This window comes from Cryptomeria japonica, chromosome 8, assembly GCF_030272615.1.
Source record: "Cryptomeria japonica chromosome 8, Sugi_1.0, whole genome shotgun sequence".
Classification (NCBI taxonomy): domain Eukaryota; kingdom Viridiplantae; phylum Streptophyta; class Pinopsida; order Cupressales; family Cupressaceae; genus Cryptomeria; species Cryptomeria japonica.
The window spans coordinates 345,585,827-345,610,517 of record NC_081412.1 but is presented as its reverse complement, the minus strand read 5'-3'; the positions used below and the strand labels follow the sequence as shown (position 1 = coordinate 345,610,517).

Sequence of the window (24,691 nt, the reverse complement as noted above, 5' to 3'; positions counted from 1 at the left end):
AAAAACTTAGAGTTAATCTTGCATGCATGCCCTGGTTGCACTGTCCTGTAAGACGTATCAATCATCGACCTCCCTGCCTTCTTTGCCATCTGTCTATCTAGAGACTTCACCGCCAAGATAGGTGGATACTTGTTTTTTGATTGGTCCCACATGCTATTTCGAACAAGGTATGGTACCAAGGTTACCATAAGGGCAGAGCCCATTGCGCAAAACCACATTGAGCCCTACACCCCCAACCCTATAAACATGAATTGCACTTTGCACGAAGAGGGGGAGGAGTGTACTGTTCGTGAGCCTGCTACTTTTTTGCAAGAGGTCCTTGATTGTTTGTTGGATGAATGGGCCAATGCTTTTCAATTTGATCCATTAGCTGAGACTGAAGAGCCTGGGCTTGGTACCTATTGTATCCATGAAGAGGATACTCCTATCCCTAACCTCACCAAGACACACATGGAGATTTAGAGGGGTTATGGAGCATATTTTTTGATGGTTCAAGAAACAGAAACGGTGCAAGTGCAAGTGTTGGTGTGATGCTTGTTTCTCCTGAGCAAGAGAAATATTTCTTCTCTTTTAGGCTTTAGTTTGGTTGCACCAACAATGTCGATGAGTATGAAGCCTTGATCCAAGGCCTCCAACTTGCACAAAACAGAAAGATCAGATCCTTGAAAGTATTTGGAGATAGCGAATTGGTTGCTAATCATATCCGATCTCAAAGTATAACAAAGAACAACCTACTCAAATCATACAAACACAGGGTTTGGGATATTGAAGGATTCGAGGCCTTCAACATCCAGAGTATTCCTAGAAGTCAGAACAAGCATGTTGATAGGCTTGCAGCGGTTGGTGCTCAGTTCAACATACCAGTGCATGTTGCAAGCGAGAAGGAACAACACATCAAGCTTGTTGTGAGGCCTACTATCCCAAACAATCAGGCAAATTGGCAAGTATTTGAAAGTGATCAGCAGATTGTTAATTTCTTGCAAAATGAAGCAGAATTTTCTGCTAAAAATCAGTCTAAGCTACAAGACCAGTATGGAGATCAAATCATGCAGCTCAACTCCAACAAGTTGCCTAAAGGTCTAGTTACCTTGGAAGGCATTTTCAACTCGTATGATCAATTGAAGAAGAAGATGAACCTGGCTGCAAAGAAGGGTGATTACAAGCCAGTTGTTGTTGCCGAGGGTAGGTCTCTAAACTTGGGCAAGGTATGTTCCTCAACCGAACAAGAGGCCTTTGTTGAGCTTTGTCAAAAATATGATGACATAGTTGCTTGGACCTATGAAGATTTGAAGGGTTTTGACTCTAGCTTAGCCTAGCATACTATAGAGCTAAACCCGGATGCAAAGCCAGTTAGACAAAAGCAAAGACCAATAAACCCCAAGATTGAGCCACTAATGAGGAAGGAGTTGGCCAAGCTCATAGAAGCCAATATCATCTTCCCTATCAAGCACTCCTCCTGGGTGGCCAACCTTGTCCCTGTATGGAAGAAGAATGGGGAAATCAGACTATGTGTCGACTTTAGGGACCTCAACAGAGCCTCCCTCAACGATCATTATCCCCTTCCCTCCATGGAGCAGATTCTCCAAAAGGTCAGTGGCTCAGAAAGATTTTCATTCTTGGATGGGTATTCAGGCTACAATCAAATTTTAGTCCAAGAATCAGACCAACACAAGACTGCATTTACTACTAAGTGGGGTACCTATGCTTATTGCAAGATGCCTTTTGGGCTAACCAATGCAGGAGCCACGTTTCAAAGAGCAATGGACATGGCTTTCAAGGGTGTATTAGCAAAGTTTGTGCTTATATACCTTGACGACATAACTATTTATTCAAAGCATGTAGTTGACCATCTTGGTCATCTTGAGCAGGTGTTCATGAAATGCAGGGAGTATGGTGTGTCCTTGAACCCTAGCAAGTGTGTATTTGGTACTAATCAAGGAAGATTGCTGGGACACATTGTATCCAAAGATGGCTTGACCATTGATCGAAAGTGAGTAGAGGCTATTCTTTCTCTCTCACTCCCCAGTCACAAGAAGGGATTGCAAAGTTTCCTTGGTAGGATCAACTTTGTGAGGAGGTTCATTCCCAACCTTGCCACCATGGTAAAACCCCTCACCTCCATGTTGAAGAAAAATTTGGTTTTCAGTTGGACCAAGGAGGGGAGCGCCGGCTTTGAAGAGATTAAACAAGCAATTGCTCAGGCCCCTACCCTTGTCGACCCTAACTATGAAAGGGATTTTTTCCTCTATACCTTCGGAGGAGAATCCAGCATCTCGGTTGTCCTAACACAGCTGAAAAATGATAATTTGGAGCAACCTATTGCCTTCTTTAGTGAGGGGTTAAAAGACTATAAGCTTAAGTATAGCTATGTAGAGAAGCAAATCCTCACTGTTGTAAGGGCATTAAAAACGTTTAGACACATGTTGTCCAACAACAGGATCCAGCTCTTAGTTCCACATGCATGTGTCAAGGATTTCCTTTTAAACAAGGACATCAATGAGAAGAGGGTTGGGTGGATAACCAAGGTCATGGAATACGACATCAACATCAAGATCACTAAACTTGTAAGAGGCAGGGACCTATGTGAATAGCTTGTCTCATCTTCTGAGACTACTTCAAAGGTCGCCCTTGTGTTACAAGAGGATCAACCAACTAGCAACGGCACTCAATTCAATTGGGTAAGTGACATGACCACCTTCTTAATGGAAGGTAGATACCCCCAAGGTCTAGACAGGACCAAAAGAAGGCATTTCAGGTTGCAGTCCATCCCCTATGTCTTAGTGGATGGCACCCTTTTTCGAAGAGACTCTAATGGAGTCTTGTTAAGATGTATCGAGCAAAATCAAGTCAGCAAATTGTTATAAGAATTTCATGATGGCTCTTCAGGGGACCACTTCTCTGCAAGGACTACAAATATCAAAATAATGAGGGCTGGTTATTACTGGCCATCCTTATTCAATGACTCACATAGATGGGTGAAGAATTGCAAGAAATGTGCTTTCTTCTCTGGAAAGCAAAGACTAGCTGCCCTACCTCTTCACCCCATCCAAGCAGATCAACCATTCACACAATGGGGTTTAGACTTCATTGGCATGATAAATCCACCTGCTAGTGCTGGCCACAAGTGGATCTTGGCCGCAACAGACTACTTCACTAGGTGGACAGAGGCAATTACATTAAGGGATGCCACTGAGGCCTCAAGTATTGGAATTCCTTGATGGAATTGTGACAAGATTCGGTGTCCCCTCCACCATCATATCAGATAATGCCAAGGCATTCGTTGGAACCCAAATCAGTTCTTGGGCAGTTAAGCATGGTGTATACTTGAAGACGTCATCCAATTATTAACCTCAGGGTAATGGCTTAGCCGAATCTTCCAACAAGAACCTCATCAGGATAATCAAAAGGAGGATTGAAGGCAACCAGAGGTCGTGGCATACTAAGTTGAGGACAGCCTTATGGGCTAACAGGATCACACCCAAGAGGGCGATCAGTAACTCCCCTTTCATGCTGGTATATGGGAAAGAAGCAAGACTCTCAGCTTCCCTAGAGTTACCCTCTCTTGAACTAGCACATCAGCTGGAATTGACAGAGAATGATGCCATGACAGTAAGGCTAGCTGAACTAATGGAACTCGAGGAGGTTAGAGGTCAAGCTATGCATACGCTTGAGACTCATCAAAAACAGGTCGAAGAAAGTTTTTGACAAAAAGGCTACTAATAGGGTCTTCAAAGAGGGAGATCTAGTTCTAAAGTGGGATCCAGACAAAGCCAAAGTTGGGTGACACTCCAAATTTGATGATATCTAGAGTGGTCCATATGTAATCACTAGTTGCAAGGAGGCCAATGCATTTCATCTCTCCAGGCTTGATGGCAAAGTTCTTCCAATCCCAGTGAATGGGATTCATCTCAAGCCCTGCTTCTAAAGAGGGTGTTGATGACTATGTAAATATTAGACTAGAAGTTGTTTTGCTTTCATAAGTGCTTGTGCACCTACCGCATTCTCCTTAAGAGGGTGTGCGCTCTAGTTTCCAGTTTCCCTCCAAGTGATGGCGCACAGATGTTTTGGGTCATTTCAATGACTTAGTACCCAAAGGATGGTCAAGGCTTCTGAACTTCATGCTTAGCAGGCAAGCATCCCGTAGAGGTCACCAAAAATATTGTCATTTTATGACACCCTTGAACCACCAGTTAGAACCGATAAGAGATATGTTCTATGGACCAGAGTTGCCTCAGTTGATCAAAGAGAAAACAATGGAATCATGAAGTATGAAGTGTTGTCTTGCCGGAACTCCGAAACTCCCAAGTTCCCAAGTTCCTAAGTCTTCTCTTCCTCAACCCCGGAACTCCGAAACCCCCAAGTTCCCAAGTTGCTAAGTCTTCTCTTCCTCAACCTCGGAACTCCGAAACCCCCAGGTTCCCAAGTTCCTAAGTCTTCTCTTCCTCAACCCCGGAACTCCGGAACCTCCAGGTTCCCAAGTTCCCAAGTCCTCAACCTCGGAACTCTAGAACCCCCAGGTTCCCAAGTTCCTAAGTCCTCAACCCCAGAACTCCGAAACCCCCAGGTTCCCAAGTTCCTAAGCCTTCTCTTCCTCAACCCTAGAACTCCGGAACTCCCAAGTTCCCAAGTTCCTAAGTCTTCTCTTCCTCAACCTCGGAACTCCGGAACCCCCAAGTTCCCAAGTAGCTAAGTCTTCTCTTCCTCAACCCCGGAACTCCGGAACTCCCAAGTTCCCAAGTTCCTAAGTCTTCTCTTCCTCAACCCCGGAACTCCAAAACCCCCAAGTTCCCAAGTTCCTAAGTCCTCAACCCCGGAACTCCGGAATCCCAAAATCCCAAGCCTAAGTCTTCCCAACTTCGGTAACCTGTGTTTCCAAAGTCTTTCCAACTTCCTTCTAGCTTGTGACACTTCCAGATGGCGTGAGAAGTACAAGGCCATGCTTATTTGTGATTACTTATGTCATGCCTGCATGCTCTGCATTTGGAATGTCAGTCAATCCACCTTCTAGAAGTACCTTTCTTCTTGGGATTGCATTTTTAGGGTATGGCCAGGTTGCTTGCATGTACACAATGCCAGGTGCATGCACTTGCCTACATTCCCTCACTGACATTTCCCTGCACACACAAGGGTTGAGGCTTCTCTCCCTTGACCAATGGTCTCTTCTATGCGACTAGTTTTCTATATAAGGTTGTGATGCCTCATTGTAAAGGGTTCTCTCCCTACTGGCTTGAGCTATTCTATGCTCTTTCACTTCTCTTAAAGACTTGTATTTATCTTGCATTTCTACAACTGTAAGTTTGGCCATTGGCCTTGTAATGAATTGAAATTTTCATTCTTGCCTTACTTCAACTTATGTATGTTGTGTATGTGTTCTTACCTTCATTGTAAGTGTATGTTTGTGGCTTTCTTTCACATATATGTTGTGTTAACCTGTTTTTGGGTGTGACTTGTGGGAAACCTTCTCCCCTCTTGACATTCAGCAAGTTCTAACCTCCATATGTGTGTTGAAGTCATTCATGCAATTGAAGTTTGTGCATCTCCTGGGTATTTCAGTTGATTCTTTGTGCCATTTCAAGTGGGGAGAGAAACATCTCTTATCTTGGTGCATCACCTCCTTTCATTTTAAGCATTTCTCTCTTCCCTTTTCCTCTACAAGTTGTTCGGGTAGGTTTAGAAGTAAGATTTGGAGTGTTGAGTTGGTTCAACACCTACACTTGGATTGAGAAGGAAGTCGGCCTTCTCCGGAGATTCAACCCCTTGCGCAAGGTTCCACACTTCGGGGTTGTTTCTATGTTTCACAAGGTTGTTGAGTTGATAGCTCACCAAGGGTGCAAGCTTTTGTGATAACAGTACAAATGGGGCATATATGCATAATTTGAAGAGCCTACAAAGAGTTGGGAAGGAGCAAGCTCTTGTATTCCCTCTTGTCATTTCATGGCTTCACAATAGTAATGGATGGATACCGCACCATTTTTCCTGATATCTTGAGCCCACTCTCGCCCTAACAACACGTTAAAATGCGATTTTGTCAATCCCTTCTTGCCACAAGTCAAAGACGAAATAACCTTCTCGTATATGGGGCATTATATGGCTTCTTGTTTTGCTTGTGCCTTGAGGGTTTAGCACATGCTTGTTGGGACCTTTTCACACATCGCCCCATTGCAAACGGGGACCTCCTCTTTCCTACTTTTTGTGCTTTGTTAGTTTAGGGTTTTGGCAGTCAGGCGACAATTTTGAGCTTTTGGGTGCCTGAGTCTCGTTTTTTATATGATCTTGCCTAGAGGTTTCCCATGTGCTAATTAGGGTTTTGAATTTTGAGGTCAATAGGATCATATGTTTTAAATGGCTAAATGTTTTCGTGATCCTAAATTTTGCCTAATTCTGAGGTCGCAACAGGTTTTAAGTGTGAATAAATATGTCTTAAGTGTTGCAAATCGGGGTTATTTTTGTGTTAGAGCATCTAGAGACCCTATAGGAGTTAAGTTCTTGCTCCTAGGAGGTAAAATTTGGTGAATTTGCACATTGTCCTGATGGACCTTATTTTACCCCACTCAAAATGATGAAAGTCTTGACGCAAAGAGGTAAAAATTTGACAAGTTTTGACTTTTTCACTCTGAAAAACACCATAGTCCCAATGGAAAACGTTTCTCCCCCATGAAAACAAGGCATAATATCAATTTGTCCAGATGGGAGACGTTTTTCCACCAAGTTCTGAAGGTAAATTGGATTGTCCCGATGGAGGGCGTTTTTCCACCAAGTTGCAGGAGTTTTGGGGAAAATCCTGATGCATCCATATTCTCCCCTATAGTTGTCCAGATGGACCACGTTTTTCCACCAGAGGCAAAAATGATCAAGTCAAGTGCTATATTTTGTCTAGATGAGATTCCAATTTCCACCAAACTAGAAAATGAGTGTGACGGAGTTGAGTGTGGACAAATTTACATTGTCCCGATGAGGTGCATTTTTCCACTGGGTGAATTGATGAAGTTTTGATATGAATTTATTGTCCAGATGGAGATTGAATTTCCCTTGGAGGCATCATTAATGAATTTTGACATATTTTGACAAGTTTTGATTCCAGATGAGGGACATTTTTCCCCTAGAGATGAATTTGTGGAGGAAGTGAACAAATTGATGGATTTTTGTTGTCCAGATGGGCATTGATTTTCCTCAAAGAGATATTTTTGGACAAGTTAAGTGAAATTTTGATCATTTTTGAGTCTAGATGAGGGTCGATTTTCCCCTCAAGGCCTCATTGTGCAAGTTAAGTGGAATTTAGTGAGAAGTATTTGTCCAAATAGGGATCGAATTTCCCTGGGTGGCTGGAATTAAATGCAAATGAATGTTTTAAATGACAAGTGTGCCCAAATTAAATTATTTTTTTGCCTTGTTACAAAAATTTAAAGACCAGCAACATTCATTTAATATTAAATGTGTTATCCCAATAAGGATCAATGTTCCACTTGACTGTTATAAGCCAAGTTTTTATCCCACATTGCTTGTGTGAACTCTCAAGGTGAAAACATGAATAAGTAGTTATGTCCACTGATGTGACAGTTTGCAAGCTGATTGAAGGCAACATTGCTAGTGGGAGAGTTCGAATTTGTCCAAGTGTGTGTGGGGCACCATTTTGGGGAGGGGTTTTCCAAGTGTTGTTGCAAATTGAAGGGTGATTTTCATACATGTGGCGCCATTATTGGGGGAGCAGCAATTTCATTTTGTGGTTGATTATTTCTTGGACGATTTTGGGTGCATTTGATGTGGCGCCATTGTTGGAGAAGGGGCAATTTTGCTTGAGTGATGGTTGAGTGCCATTGTGAGGGAGTGAGACATTGTTCCTAGGCACCATTGCTTTTGAAAATCTGAAACTCCATTCCCAGCAACTGTGATTTGTTCTCAGTCCATTTCCAGCCATCATTTGTGAAGGGCGACTTTGTTTTGGGCACCATTGTTGAAGAATTGAAGACATTTTTTAGTACACCATTGCTGGTCCAGTCTGAAGCACAATTTTCAGAACTATTATCAAACTGAGATTTCATTCCCAGCCACTTGTTTGTGCCCAGGCGTGGCCATTTTGGAGCTTTGAGAGACAAAACAACTCAAGCATGGAGATATGCCATGGCTGTGATCACTTCCAGCCATTAATGCAAATCATTTGCTGGGTATTTTCAGACTTTTGGAGGGTATTTTAGACTGTCCTCAGAAAACCAGACTTTGTTGCAACTTTGACATTTGAAATTTGTCATTTTCTGAGTGCATTCAAACCTGGGTATACTTTTTTGAGCTCCAAATTCACCATTTTCTGAGTATGCCAGGGTATCTTTAGACTTGATTTCATGATCAGACCTTAAATAAGTCTGAAAATCAGGATTTTAAAAGAGTTTTTAATTTTTATACCCCACGTTGATCAAAATCATGTTGTTTACAGAGTTTATGTTACCAATTGTTAAAAAAAATTATTTTTGACCTTTATATTTGACAAAATCATTAAAAATCAGAACTTAGAAAACAAAATTATTCGAATTATTTTTTCCATGATATTAACTTCGAGCTTTGTACAGGTACCATGTCTAACGTGGGGATAATGGCAAGAAAGGAACAGTTGAAGATCGTACAAGAGGGTTTCTATCCGGAATCATTGTTATCGTCCCAATGGAAGAGGATCACGGATCGAATATGGAGTACTTGGACATGAAGCAGATGAGACAAAGGATGTTTGGAGTGAAGAATCATCTTCCTTCAACCCTATCAGCTAATATCATGAAGAGTGGAATCTACAATGCAGCCGGCTTTCCACCATCTATCCAGTGTGGTGAGCTAGTTGTTGAGTGTGCCAAGCACTATGATCCACGAACCAGAATGATCAGATCACCTAAGGGGGCGGTGCTTGCATACTTAGCTGAAGAATCAATTGAAAAAGTGTTTAGAATTCCCAAGGGTACGGACATGCAAGAGATGACTAAGGATGATGCCTTAGCAAAATTTGTGAAGAGAGCAGATGCATGTATGACAGTTGTGGACAATGAGTGGGTCATTGAGCCAAAGCGTCACCACTCTAAATTGCCCAAGAGACTTCTATGTTCGGACTTCAAATATGAGTACAATGACTTAGTATTTTTACTCAACCAAGTGATGAAAGCACCTCAAGAGGCATTGTTCAAGAATTGGATGTATCATTATATTGAAGAAATATCAAAGGGAACGGTGTTCAACTAGGCCAAAATAATAGATGGTAACCTCGACTTCCAATTGAGAGGTTTGGAGAAAACATGGGCATTCAGCATGACACCTTGTGTACGCACTAACCAGATTTATTGTGTACAAAGGACTGATATGCAAAGGCTAAGTCGGGAATGGGCCAGGACAATACAGAGTTTATGAGTGCTATCCACAATTTCATATGCACAAGATTGAACATAACAAGAGGGTGAACGATGCTTTCATCATGTACATCACAAGACTATTGCAAGGTGGGATCCACAAACGGTTGTCCAAGGAGGCAATGGAGCTTATTAAGTATGGATCGTGGCATATACAGTTTCCTACCTTCACATGCCTACGGATTCACGGATTTCGATCCGCACCATACAAGCTTCCTAGGTATCCAACAAACAAGAAGATTATACTTGAGGTAGTGAGACAACTTTTGGAGTATGATTTCCTCCAAGAGGAAAAGCATAGAACGGGGATAACTCTCCCAATTGCACTTGCAAAGGCATTGGAGGTATGCCACAACAAATTTACTTATTGAGGAACTAGAGTTCTATCGCCTTGGAACCTATAAGAGCAGGGATCGATTCGATCCATTTAAGAATGTTGTGAAGATCAAGGGAGGAAGATTTACACACAGAATCGACATCAAGGACTATTGCACTAATCTCATGGATGAGCACACAGTTAGGAAGAGAATGCGGTCTCGTATGTCAGTGGACTTCATGAGGAAGTGTAATCATTTCTCCATTCCAAATCAGGTTCAGGATGATGGTGACCCTGCACAACCGCAATACGTAAATGAAAAGGACAAGCCTTTCCTATCACCTAATTTGACGCAACCGAGTTAGTGGATTTGAATGTTTTGATGAGAGAAGTAAATGATTACTCCAGGGAATGGATTGGCAAGTACATCAGTGAATTGAGGAAGTTGAATGCCACCTTTACCTATGAGAAGATGAAGGATGAGGAGTCATCTCTCAATGATGATGAAAGAACAATTAGTGATGTAAGACCACATGGTGATAAGGAGAGTCAAGCTCCCAAAAGAAGGAAAGGTATGCCTGGAGAATTGCAAGCAAGAGGCAAGGAGACTGTTAGTCAGAGTTCAAGAAAGAAGAAACATAAGTCTAACACTCCTCAATCCACCATGATTTCCTCATTAGTGAGAGAGAATGATATGACAGAGAAAGACGATGAGTCCAAACAGGGTTCCGGTACAAAAGTCCTACTAGAGAACAATCAAGACTTACATGCTACAGCATAGTCGGCACGACATGATGATGATGAAGAACAGCTTGGATCCCCTACAATCCAATTGGAGGTCAACTTGGGCAACAATGTGGTGGACTTAACCAAGGACAAAGATACAATTGATGATGTCATTTCAGCCTTGAGAGGACTTGATCAGAACACATGACCCTCGAGGACGGGATGGAGATTTCTACTATTCTTGATTGGTTGTTGCAGAGCATAGAGAAGAATAAAATGATAGAGATATAGCCTATAGAGGACATTGATGATTTCTTAGCCAAGACAGACAAAGGAAAAGAACAAAAGAAGGCTAAGGTGCCCTCTAGGATTGCTAGAGATGATACAGGTGTGCGCATTGCACAAGTAGCTGTCTCGATGGGTGATAAGACCAAAGATGCGGTCACTCCTATGGATTATCAAATCATCATGATTGACCTTGGGCCAACTACAAAGAAACAGGAGTTCCAGGAACTTAATGATACAGTCAAGGCAATAAGGGCGCGATTAGATAGGATTATTGAGAAGAAAGATATGCTTGAAAATGAGAACAGGAGACTCAGAGAATACATTAAAGGGATGAATTCCCAAAGGTGTGAGGATCCTACTTTTGTCTCACCTATCGCCATTGATTGCGGGTTTCCTTTCGACTATGGGGTAGCAAGGAATACACATTTAGAGGTTGCAAATGGATTTAAGATGTATCGAAACAAGCAGATGATTTCCTAGCTCAATTTGTCCAGGCATTTGACAAGACGTCAATGCTCATATTCAGGATACAATATCTGGAAGGAATTTGGGATGATTTCCAACCTATGCAAGAGAAGACAATTCCTCGCCTCAGGGTGTTGAAGCGAATCCCGATGCCTACGTTGATCCAGAAGGGAGTTGTGCATGCAGGTGATGTTTATGATTTCCAAGGATGGTATTGTTGTTTGGCTATGCGGAAGTCCGCTTATGATCATGCAAGACAGGATTGCACAGAGATGGAAGGATTGATCCAAGAGATTCAATCCAAGATCCTTACATCTATTGATGAGTAGTTATTGGGAATGGATATTCATGCTTCCAACAGTTTACACTTAGAAGAATTGAAAGAAAAGATGAAGTTTGTTTACTTCAATCAATTAGATTCTTTGAAGAAGAGTCAGATAGATGATTTGGTTTCTCTCGTGGTTCACATCCACAATTTACAGAAGCTTATGCTAGATTGGGAAAGTGTCTTTGATGCTTGCTCAGATGCCTTGGATGTGATTTATGTGCAATAGGAAGCTTTACCCAATGTCACCATGGAGGAACTCAACTCAGTCTTAGCCAGATTCGTGGAGTATCCAGCTAGAGAGAGGGATGCAAGACCGAATCTTTTAGAAGATTCCTTGCTTGATGACTAGGCATCATTCTATTGGACCTCTTCTTTTTTGTTGCAAACCCTAATTATGGTTATTTTAGGGCAATGTTGGCAAGATCTTGGCCCTTGATTCTAAATGAATCTTGGCCCTTCATTTCATTTGAGACTCTATAAACCCATTTACCTCTCATTTGCAAGAGAGATTTTTGAGAATTGTCGTCTATATGCTGCAAGTTTGAATACAAATCATTGAAGTGTGGTGGTTTTGTTTAGATTTTGTATGCATTTGTGGTTCTCATTGCCTCCAAAATTCAGATTAGAATTTAGATTAGAATTTGCTTCAAGTATTTTAGATTGGATGAAAGAAGTGTTGAATGTATTTGAATGAAATTTGTATAATCCTTACCACTAGCTTCTTGCTGATTGTAAGTTCGCCTTGTGTGGTCAACTAGAAATTGATTGAACTTAACTTCAATTATTGCACATCCATTGGTATGCATTGCCTTGATGGTATTGATGTTGATGGTGATAATTTGAACATCTATAACTTTACCTTAGATGATTGCACTAAGCATGTGTTGAATTGTTCTTTGCTGGTGAAACCTTGCCTAGTAGAATTCCATTGAATCATTCACCATGTCTTGCATTTTAGGTTTTAGATTAGAACTCCTAAACCGTTATCCCTTTTGCATTTTATTTGAAAATCCTTGTTAGATTAGGTCAAGAGCTATAATTGCAAAACCATTCAAAGTCATTGGCAACCTATCCTCATTCATGATAAGCTTAACAAATCCAAACAATTGCGTAAGTCCCCCAAGTGAAAACAGCAAATCACATTAGCCATTGAGTTACCCACATGTCAAGAACTGACCATAGAAACCTTGGAATCATCTTAGTTGATCAGATATTTAGCATCTGAGGTGATTTTGTTCAAGAGAGGGTAAAATACTTTGGTATTTTATTCTGTGTTCGATTGTGCCTAAAACACACATCAACAATGTTGTTTTATGTGAATGAAAAATACCCCTTGGAGGATAGTTATATGCAATATCTTACAAAGCATGGGGGTTGGTCGAATGCCTATATGAGTTTTTAACATACAAATTTCCATTTGGATGTGAATGCTGGCTATTTTGAAGAAGCATTGGATAGATTTGGTCATTTTTTTTTCATTAGTCTCTTAATGTCAAAAGGTGCAACAACTAAAGAGATCAATATTGTTGATTTAGAAAACAAGAAGAATATTCTAGTAGACGGTTGGTGATGGAATCAATTACAAATAAAAAAGCATTTGGTTTTGGTTTTGGAAAATATGGAGCCGATTGAAAAATATGGTGATTTCTCTTTGTCAGCGGGTCTGTGAAATTGAGGAACAAGCTTTAATTCTTTGATGATAAATTTTTGGACATTTAATAAATTGCAAAATATTTATTAAAGTCTTCACTCCCTACAAGAACACAATGTACATTAAGAAACTTTTGAGATCATTATGGTTGAATGTGAACGATGCATGTGTTGAGAAGAAAAGAAACAAGAAAGTGTGAAAAATAAAGAAAAATGGGAAAGTAAATAAAAAGGTAAGGAATTATAAAAATTCACAACTAACGACAAGTTGATATGGAGAACTTGTGAGTTGTGACAAATTGATATGGAGAGCTTGTGAGTTTTGACAAGTTGATTCAGAGATGGTTGTGAGTAGTAAAATGTTAATGAAATGAAATTGTTAGTAAAAAGTTGATTAATAACCTCCAACTTGAATGTTGAAAAGATTGTTTAATCTCATAACTTAGAAAGATGAAAGTTAGAGATTAGGGTTCAACTATGCAGTTTTGCACTAATTTCTAACCTATAACCTCATAGTTTTTATAACTACCTGCAACGTGTAGGCATGGATATGGGAATGCAAGTGCCCTAGCAAACTGAATACGGTGTAAATATTATTACCAGAATACTTCAAAAAGAATGGCTCCATGATTGCAATGATATGAACACAATAGATTTGTTGAAAAGGGTTTTAGAAACTTTCAAGCGAATGCAAATGTGTCATAACCCCTCTTTGGACATTAGATTATTGTGATTAAATAAATACGATAATTAAAACATTTATTAATTAACATCTAATAATATTAGAAAATCGTCTCATTTATGAGACTTCACGATTTTCCTCTAAAGTGAGAGGGTTGTCATAACCCCACATCCAGGTGATGTAATTAATAATAGATTTTGTGATTCTTCATCATAATAATAAATTATCATTTATTATGAAATTAATTGAAAAATAATTTAATAATAAATAATAATAAAATTAAGATACAAAAGAATACAAATAAAAATTAAATATAATTAATACCCTTATTTGGTACTGATCCATCAATCAGATCAGAACAGAACTGTTATTAAGATTCAAGCAAAACCAATAATGATATCTAATATTAATATTAAATGATTCCTATTATGAATTATATATCCTTGAGTAATAGTTAATGTTAAATGATTTCTATTACGAATTATATATGTATCCTTAAGTAATAGTGATTATTAATAACTAATTCTTATTATTATAAAATCCCGATTAATGTATTTGCATTAATAATTATTGGCATTCACGATTTGTTATGAATGGTTGCCATGGTTTGAGAAATGCGATGAAGGGAAACGCAGCGACCTTTCAAAAGGGTCGCTGCCACTAAAAGGCATGACCGTTGGTAGTGGTCTCTCCACCCACTATAGGAAGGATAAATACCTTCCAATAGACACGGGGAAAGGGAGGGGAATTTTTGGAAGATAGGAAGGTTGCCAGCAAGGGTTGATATCGAAAAGGGTCAGCAATAGGTAAGCTTGCGTGGGAGTCAAGCATATAAATCTGATGATAATTTGTTATTAAATATACAGTAAGATACAACATGTCTAGGATTAGATAATATGAAATAAATCGCAGCATAGATTTGGCAAGCAATTTCTAATGAATTCGTATTCAGTCAAACTGAAATGATAATCATAAAAACATAAGGATAAAGTAAATTATGAATTGATACATTGCTACAGGTTATTGATAAGTCTAGACTAAACATAATGACCCGTTTAATATTAATAACAATGAACAAGAATAATGATTTACATTCATATGAATTTTCTTAATATAGAGTCCAACAATGTCTTTAGGCAGAATTCAATAACAATATTAATATGGACAGCAAACAGTGGTAGACCAGATCTGACATGTGTCAGATCTGTCTGCCTTTACTAGCACAATATATATATATATATATATTAATGATTAATAAGCAATGGTAGTATTAAGGATTTATACAAAGGGTAACAAGCTAATACATAATAATTGTTAATATAAATATATATATATATATTAATATAAATATATATATATATATATAAATATATATATATATATATATATATATATATATATATATAAAGATGTTTGATCAAAAGAAATAATAATATAAGATCAATAAGAATTAGAAAGAATTCTTAGTAAATAGTCAATAAGAGGAATAACAAGATTAATTGTCTAATGAGGATCGTCTAAGGAGGAAAATACATAAGTACTTGTTAATAACCAATAAATTGAAAGACTATATGTTTAGTCTCTCAATCAACCAATATTAGTATATTGAGATAGATTAATTATGTTAATCAGGTAGGGGACATTACAGAGGAATCCAGAGAGAGATTCATAGGGAATCTCTTAGAGACAATATATATATTGTAGAGGTTAACCATATGCATATGTTAGAGATAGAGAAGCTTGAGCAGGGGTGGGATCTCTGCCAAGCTTTGAGAACATTAATGATTTCACTCATTAATAGAGATCCCAAATAGAGTCCTTAGGAGGACGACATCCTGGGTTGCTCCTAACTGAGAAACGTTTCTCAATAGAGGGTTGGGTCAATCCAGGTAAGGTCCAACTGAGTATTGTATCCTTTTTTATATAGATAACAATAAATTAGTTAACATTATTTGTTAAATATGTAGAATAACGTATAGCATTCTTTCTTTTATAATTGCACAAATAAATATATATGTTTAATTATCTTTCATATTGTTCGTATACTAACGTTTGTTTGCAGGACTTGAACGCCAAATAATCCAATCCCCAACTGGGAACATTACAAAATGCAGACGCATAGCTAAGTTTCATGACCTCTACCAGCATTTTCCAACCTGCACCAAGATGGGAGCATGAAATATTCGTTAACATCACCTCAAGAGTTTGAGTCTAGAAGCCATTAGCAATGGCATGTAGGGTTTCACAAAAATTCTTCAAAAGAAGTCATCTCATGAAGTGTAACAATTGCAAAATATGAACAAAATAGATTTGTTGAGAACACTTTAGCAACTTTCAAGGGCATCTGAACGTTTTGACAGAAAGCATTCTCTCCATGCACGTGAAAATGTTCCCCTCCCCATACCTGCTATGTGATATGCTATGTTTGCGAGATATGCACAAAATAGAATTGTTGAATAGGCTTTAGAAACTTTCAAGTGCATGCAATGGCAGGAGCAAAGCCGTAATTCCACAACCTATGCCATATCCTCATGTGCAGCCTGCATGAAAAATATAAAAGCATAAACAATGGCACATGAATTGTTGAACAATATGCCTCAAAGAAATGACATATCAGATAATGCCACAACTACAGAATATGAACAAAATGGATTTTTTTATAAGGCTTTAGAAACCTCGAAGAAAATGCAATTGTCAGTTGTAGAACCAAATTCCACAACCTTTATCAACATCCTCCATGCCTGTGCTAAAATGGGAAACTTGCAACATGGCATAGACATCCATCAAAGCCTAAAGGATAGAGGACTTTGGTCAGATGTTGCTATTTTTCTATTGGCTGACATGTTGTAACCCTATTTTTTCTCATTCTCAGGCGGAGGTTGTAGTGAACAAAGACGAGACCATTCATTGAAAAAAAACTTCTTAAAATGTTTTTTTTTTGTCATTTTACTTAAACTAGGCAGTAGCCGAGTTTGGGGCTCAAGACTCGCCGAGTTTGGCGAGTTTGAGCCAAACTCGCCAACTCGGCGAGTCTGGTGATTTTACTCTCGTCCGAGTCTGAGCCCCTAGGACTCGCCGAGTCCGGGCGAGTTTGGGCGAGTCCCGTTTCTCTGGTACTAACAACAAAGTTATGTTATTTGTTAGTCCCACTGCATAAGTGGAAGAGGCTGGCTATGCCGCCTATCTTTGGGATAGAGATATTTCATGTATTGATAATCCATAATGTGCATTGTAAAGCTAGTTAGTAGTACTAACAACTATCTTTTGGATTATTGCTTGTAGCCCCACTGCGTAAGTGGAAGAGGCAAGCTTAGCCGCCTATTTTGAATATTTTGTAATGTTGTCCTCCTGCTAAATAAGCGGTGGAGTTGATAGTAAATTTCATTTCTAGTCCTCCCGCTGCATAAGCGGTAGAGTGATTGTTCTTCAGTTTCTTGTATTAACCTTGGCTAGTTCACCGCCAAATGATCTTCAATATTCTCCATATCCCGCTGAAAAGTGGAAGGGGCTGGCTTGCCGCCCGAGCATTGTATTATTTCTAGTTATTTGAAGCTAATGATCCCCTCAACACCGTATGCTCTCACCTTCCCATATTGGGCACTTGGTGATCAGAAAGTGGAAGGGTTACAACTTCAGCATTATTGTATCTTGATTTCCTAACCTTAACGGGTTCTTGTTCTGATTGTAACTGGAAACAAATTGAAAAATTGTTGGGGATATTACAGTGGTATCAGAGCTAGTTATCCTGCCAGCCTATGTAGTCAGAGTTCTCCATGAGTGACAGAGACATCAGATACTATAGCAAAGCAAAAAAGAGAACAGTATCAGATTCCGTTTGTTCCCTTAGAAGAGATATTTTTCAGAGGTTCTGAGAAACAGAGAGAGAGCAGTTGATTCAGCTGATACCATGGCAGAAAGAACATCAGATTCTAATGGGGCCGTAGAGAGAGTTGAAAATAAGTTTGATACCATGTTGGACATGATGTCCCAATTGCTAGCCAAACTTAATCAGAATTATGGTGGGAATCCTAATCAGCCCACTAACGGACTTGAAGCTAGAACTTATAATAACCATGGAGGAAGTAGAAATGGGAGTAACTATGGGAGCAACCATGGAGGAACACCTGGAGGGTCAATTTCTAGAACTTTGCAACCCGTCTTCCTACCAAGGAAGTGCCACAAGTTGAAAGTGAGATACCAATAGTGGATGAAATAAGGAAAAGTTACATGGAGTATGCTTCCCTTCCTACTGAGATCCAAAATATCCTCACTCTGGACCAGTTCATGAATCAAAAGATGAAGAGAGGTAGAAGATGTAATAACTGCCCTTATGCTCCAAGAGAATATCAAGAAGCCCTTGGAAAGGTTACTCTAGCCCACTTGGACGGGAGTGATAAGTGTTCTGCTAGATCGTGGGTTCAGAAGTTGGACAATTATTTGTCCTTGAGACCAATGTCGGAAGAAGATGAAAAAACAGTAATTGAGGTTGTGCACGATGAATCTCTTAATGTTTCTTATGGAGCTAATGACAGTGTTGAATGCACTCATGTGCTTCTAGAGGAAGAGCAGATGAAAATTGAAGATGTTAAACAAGAGGAAAAGGTTAACAGATTTTTGGATGGAGATTCATGTCATGAATCTGAAAATATTGTAGCTAATGATGAAGTTCCTAATGACCAAGAGGCTGTCCTATTTTGTGAGTTTAAAATATACCAAGATGATGACATTCAAGGGGCAGATTTAGAAGACCAATCAGAAATTGCATTTCAGAATAATGGTGTTGAAGAATGAGCTTGACCAAATTCTAAAAGTCTTTGAGCAATGTCCTAAATTGGAATTTTCAGATTTAGGACAGCAAGATTGTTGGTCTAAGTTGGAAAAAAGGAAATACTTTTCAGATTGTTGATAACCCATTGTTTGAGATGGGTATAGTGAAAACATATGACAATCCACTTTTTGAGTGGGAAGATGGAACATCACTTGGTTCTAGCCTTGCACTTGGTGAAAATAACAATGTGTGGAAACCAAGAGAAGAATCAAGATCTAAGTTGGATGATACTTGGAGCTATGGTGAGCAGTTTTTAACTAAACAAAGTAATTAGCCCCTTAGCACTTGGGATCCGGATGTGATGGCACCTAGCGATGACAAGGAACCTGTGTGGGATGAATTTCCCTTTGACCCTGATGAGGCTCAAAAAACAGATTGTGTTGTAGAGTTAGAGGACCAAATGGTTCTTGATGATGGAAAGCTCAAAGAAGTTTTGAAATACAAATCTGATTTACCTATTCATGAAGTTGGTGGTAAGCAAAAACTTGAAGATCTAGTAGAATCTAATCCTCTTCATGATATTGAGCAATTGCAACTAGTGGGTGGTGAAGAAAAGGAGTCTTGGAGCAGCTTTGCGGGCAAGGAAGACAAGAAACAAAGTTCTGATTTTCAGTTACAACCAATGACCAGTACACCACCATTAAATGTTCACGAGTGGAAGGATAAATTCATGAGGTCCTTTGAGAATGAGGTGCGAGTTCTATCTGGGTTTGACCATACACATAGTTTGATAGAAGAACTCTATTGGAAGGCTCAAATTGAAGAGAAACGTAAGGGAGTTAAGGATGAAGTTGCTCTCCCTAATCTGCAACTCATCAAAGACTCTTTGGAGACATTGAAATCAGAGTGCATACAATTGATCACAGACCGTGATTATGCCATCGAATCAGCAAAGAAGATCCTTAGTGATTTCCAAGGAAAAGAGAGGAAAGTTGAAGAGCTTACTCTTGAGCTTGAGTCAACAAAGGACATGTTAGAAAATACTTAGTTGGTTCTAATGGAGGTAGAAGATCAGTTTGCTGATTTCAAACATTTAAGAGAGAAAGAGAATAGAGAAATGGCCAAGGAGATCAATCAGGTAATGGAGGAGTTTAATTGCATTCAGGAGGAGTATGATCTTGTTCTTTGTCCCCAAAGATTTGAAAAAGTGATTTTGGAGCAAAAGAATGTTTGGGTGGAACATGACTCTGATAGTAATCAGCAGGTTGATAGTCCGTTGTTTGATACAGATGCTGATTGGACATTTATTAATCCACTTTTCAAGTTTGATGTGGGAATTCCTTTTGACTTCAGTGATGAGGGTGGATCACATTGCAGAGTCTGCGATCTAGGTGCAATTCAAATCTTGGATAGCATAACAATATCAAATCAACAACATATGCAAAATGAGCCCTCTCAACCTCCTTTTATATCTTTTGAAGGGAAAATGCCCAATTTAAAATTATAAATTAATTCCCTTTTCCCGTCTCACTACTATAAATGACATCATAATACGTATGGAAATCCAAAATTTAGTATCTGATCTTTGCATGATGAAAGTAATTTGCCATATCAATGCTTATGCATTTTGCATGTATGTTTTGCCGATGCCATGAGACCACCTTTCTTCTATGCATTTTGTTAAACAATTCATGTGCCTTGTCTATGCTTCCACATCTATTTGCAATAGCAACATTTGACCAAAGTCCTCTATCCTTTAGGCTTTGATGGATGTCTATGCCATGTTGCAAGTTTCCCATTTTAGCACAGGCATGGAGGATGTTGGTAAAGGTTGTGGAATTTGGTTCTACAACTGACAATTGCATTTTCTTCGAGGTTTCTAAAGCCTTATAAAAAAATCCATTTTGTTCATATTCTGCAGTTGTGGCATTATCTGATATGTCATTTCTTTAAGGCATATTGTTCAACAATTCATGTGCCATTGTTTATGCTTTTATATTTTCCATGCAGGCCGCACATGAGGATATGGCATAGGTTGTGGAATTACGGCTTTGCTCCTGCCATTGCATGCACTTGAAAGTTTCTAAAGCCTATTCAACAATTCTATTTTGTGCATATCTCGCAAACATAGCATATCACATAGCAAGTACGGGGAGGGGAACATTTTCAAGTTTTTTTTGGCCAATGCGATGCCCCTTGACCCCACCTTGGGGGCGCTGCCCCCAAACCCCCGTCGAAAATTATGGGGCGAAACTGCGTCAATAAAAGTAGGGAAAATTTAACCTCCGAGTCTGACACTGATTAGATCGACCAGGTAGATATAGAGGTTGAGATTGTAGCCATGGCAGAGGAGGAGCGGAGAGCACGAGCACAGACTGGAGATTCAGAGGCAGATAGTGACACGGATGTTCCTGATGTTGGTGAGCATGGCATGGTGTCACGGGGAGCGGCCATGGCTGTCCAATCATCCAGGACCTACCTTAGATGCCTTTGCAAGGGGTCGGGGTCGAAGGGTGCTGCCGTGCAGGCTCCTCTGAGCCATAGGCTTGTGGTTGTATTTACCTTTGGTATTTGTATGAAACATTTGATGATGATCATATGATGACATGTATTTTTTATTCCATGAGTTTTGTAATATTGTATACATTTGACAATATTTATATATCTATGTTTGTTATTTTCTTCAGCTACAATTTGCGTTTATGCTTGATGTATACTTGTGTATGTAATCAAATGAGCCGATTTTGATGATGTTCTTGTGTCTTTAAGGTGTATTCAATAAAGGGTGTCTGAAACAAGTTTTAAATCTTTAAAAATCTCTAAATTTCTTGAGTTTTTCACTTTCCCGAGTCCAACCGAGTCTGGAGCCGAGTCTAACGCCGAGTCTCAAGTCCGAGTCCGAGTCGGACTTGCCGAGTCCGAGCCGAGTCCGAGTCCCGTTTCTTTGGTTAGTACTACTAACCGGCATTACAAATCATATAGAATGAAGAATCAAGTGTTGATAACAAGTCCAACAGCTGCAACAATAATAGATAATCACTCGCAAACCAACTTAGACTACTCACACCAAAAAACTCTTCTAACACACAACTATGAAATTCTGAAAATCAATAACACGCAGACCAGCAAGCTATGGACACCCCAAAATGCTCATAACTTCTCCAAATCAACTCCAAATGACACAAAAATGGAAGCAAATGAAAGCTATGACTAAGGCGATGCAACCAGAGACTCAAACTTGCACCGCAAACACCACAAACAACCAACATGCAACCCAAGGCAGCCAAGAGATGGTATGGCCCAGCTGGAAAGTTCGATTTGCTGCCAAAAATCAGAAAGAACACCAAATGAAATGCCAAGGTGGAAGAATGATTGCCCTCCAGATACGCTTCCAACAAGCTATTACCCAAAATAATCAATTGCACAAGCAGGGAGGTATGATCGAATCTTCGCTTCAGCCACACCAAAAACCAGCAACACTAAAATCCACACCACACTGAAAATCTGAAAATGCACGCTAAAATCGAACCACACATTCAGAAGATCCAATCACAGCTAGGAGTGACGTCTCACACTCGAAGTTTGTCAAGAGCCCTAGGAGGTATTCACCCTCGAAGATTGTCTGGAGTTAATCCGACACCATAACGGTGTAAATTGTCTGAGATACCAAATGAGAAGCCCAACACTCTCATTTATAGATTTTGAGGGCCCAAATTCAAATTCACATTCCCTCCAAATGAATGCCAAATCCAAATGGACATTCACTTCACATTATTTTGAAATTACATTTCATTTCTCCTTTCTCCAAATCGACCTTCTCATAGGAGCAAATATTTTTTATAAAAATGACAATAAAATCATAATGTGGCATCCAAGGTAGGTAAGTGAAATATATTATAAAATTAACTTATTTCTCCATAAAGCATCCATCTTGCCGTATTAATATTTCACTTTATAAAGTATTTTTCCTCAATAATAAATCACCAAATATATAATTAAGGAAATGACTTATATATCAATATAACTTAGGCAATACCTTTTAAATAAATCGTCCAACCTTTGCCTTAAGTTATAATTTAATTTAAAACACCATTTTTCATCAAATACTGAACCTGCCAAAACAAGCTCCAAGGATATGGGGAAACAAGCTGAGAGAATTGCCCTGCCATAAATAGTCATTGAACTGAGCTGAGGAACCCTTGCCAAGAATAGCACCAAAAAATGAGGGAAGACCAACAGCTCAAACTGACTTGCCGGAAATAGCCATCTGAACAAGCTTGCTGACATCCTGCTAAAAATAGTAAGTGTTTCCAAAGTGATTTTAACCACATTCTGAGCAGCCGTCACACTTACTAAAAATAGTAAGTCCAGAAAAAGTAACTCGATGCAGATGCATGTCGAACCATCCTGAAGCTCTCTGAAAACCCAGAAGGAATCCAGAATGCAAACTGTCAAACTCCCACATACACCCCCTAAAAACACCAAAGAATCCTCCTAGAAAAAAGGAAACCCTAATTTTTGCTCCTGACTAGCCTACGAGCCTCCAAAATAGGCTTACGGCCAGCTAAACTAATCATTGCGGAGAAGGGGACATTACATATTACTTTAAAGAGGGATAAACGCTTTTGACCCAGAGCTATGAACCGGTGAGGTCACAAACGAGGGACCTCATCCCCAATTAGAATATTCAATAATAACACCCCAATGTGGTTTGAACCTTGATGGCAAGAACAACAACACCACAATTTAACCATTACACTATGCCAATGCTGGCACTTCTCACATATTATTTTAGGCAATTCTCACATATTATTTTAGTGGCCATGCCAATCCAGATATAAAACATTTTATGTCCCCAAAACCCATCCCCGTGTCCCCTTCCCCAAAGACAAACAATTGTAAAAAGCAGCAAATAATAGCTCTATCCTACATTGATGATGAATACAAAGTACTTGTCCTTGGGGCTTGTGAAGCAATTTGATTGAAGTTGCTGATTAATAGATAATTCAAAAGAAGCAATGGTGCTTTATTGTGACAATAAAAGAGCAATTAAAACAATCAAAACTACAGTAGGTAATGCACATTGAAAACTGTTTAGGTGCACTTTTATCATATACAACTGCTTGGTGATAATGGCAAGATTGTAAGTGTGTTTCTCAAGCAAACAATCATTAACTAGACAAAACCTCTTGGACCTGATAAATTCGTCAACTTCAGAGATATGCTTGGTGTCGCCTCTTATATTAGCATCCAAAGGGTGTATTAGAACATATGCAATGGTTATAGTGGTTTCAATAGTTATGAGATGGTACTTATGGGAAGATGATAGTTACAAAAGTCAGTTGATGAGAACTATACTGGTTTCGCTAGTTATAAATGTAATACAGATATGAATATGCACTCCTTCCCCTCTCTAGATTCTTTAGTGTTATTTATTAGTCATCATTAACCTTGCGTATTTATAAAACTAGCATCTCCGTGAGTTGCAGAATATATCCTGTAGTATGGTATCTGATCCACAGAATGTTTATTTATCTATTCTATAGTACTTGCTCTCTATGTATGGATTGTTACTGTATCACACAAACACGACCCTAAACAGATAAACACATACTTTCAAGACAGAATTTTTTCAAAGAGATGCAATGCACAAAACACAAATCTAGATAACATCATTATATGAGGCCAAGTTGTAAAAAGTTAATTTTCCACAAAGAGGAATTCCAAAAATAATCCAGATAGAACTCCAAAAGGCTCTTAGTGACTTCACAGATACTCTATGGACACTACATTTAAACTTATATTGCAGTTGCATTGCCTAACATACCTCTTGTGCTGCTCTTGATCGTTATATAGAGTGATTTGCAGCTGGGTATTTCTAGCTGTTATCCTATTCACTTCATGAGTCTTCTCCATGAGACAAACCTTCAGGTAAATAGCAAATAAATTGTTAAGCCAATAATTCATAACTAGTATTACTTAAATCTACTTTGAACTTAATTTATTAACATTTGCGTCACCAACTATTTTCTTAGTATTTTTTTGTCTTTGGTTAGTTATTATGAGATTGTTGTGACTGGTTGCCAAT

At 39.0% G+C, this 24,691-nt stretch overlaps 1 protein-coding gene across 4 annotated transcripts in view; it reads right to left on the bottom strand.

Annotated features, from left to right (window-relative positions):
• The window catches only part of LOC131045343 (zinc finger CCCH domain-containing protein 13), a 194,320-nt gene that overhangs the window by 41,051 nt on the left and 128,578 nt on the right, over window positions 1-24,691 (bottom strand). For all 4 annotated transcript variants that reach the window (XM_057978925.2, XM_057978926.2, XM_057978923.2 and 1 more), the window contains one exon: window positions 24,431-24,528. In XM_057978925.2, coding sequence (XP_057834908.1) covers window positions 24,431-24,528 — 98 coding nt within the window. The remainder of the gene's footprint in view (window positions 1-24,430; window positions 24,529-24,691) is intronic.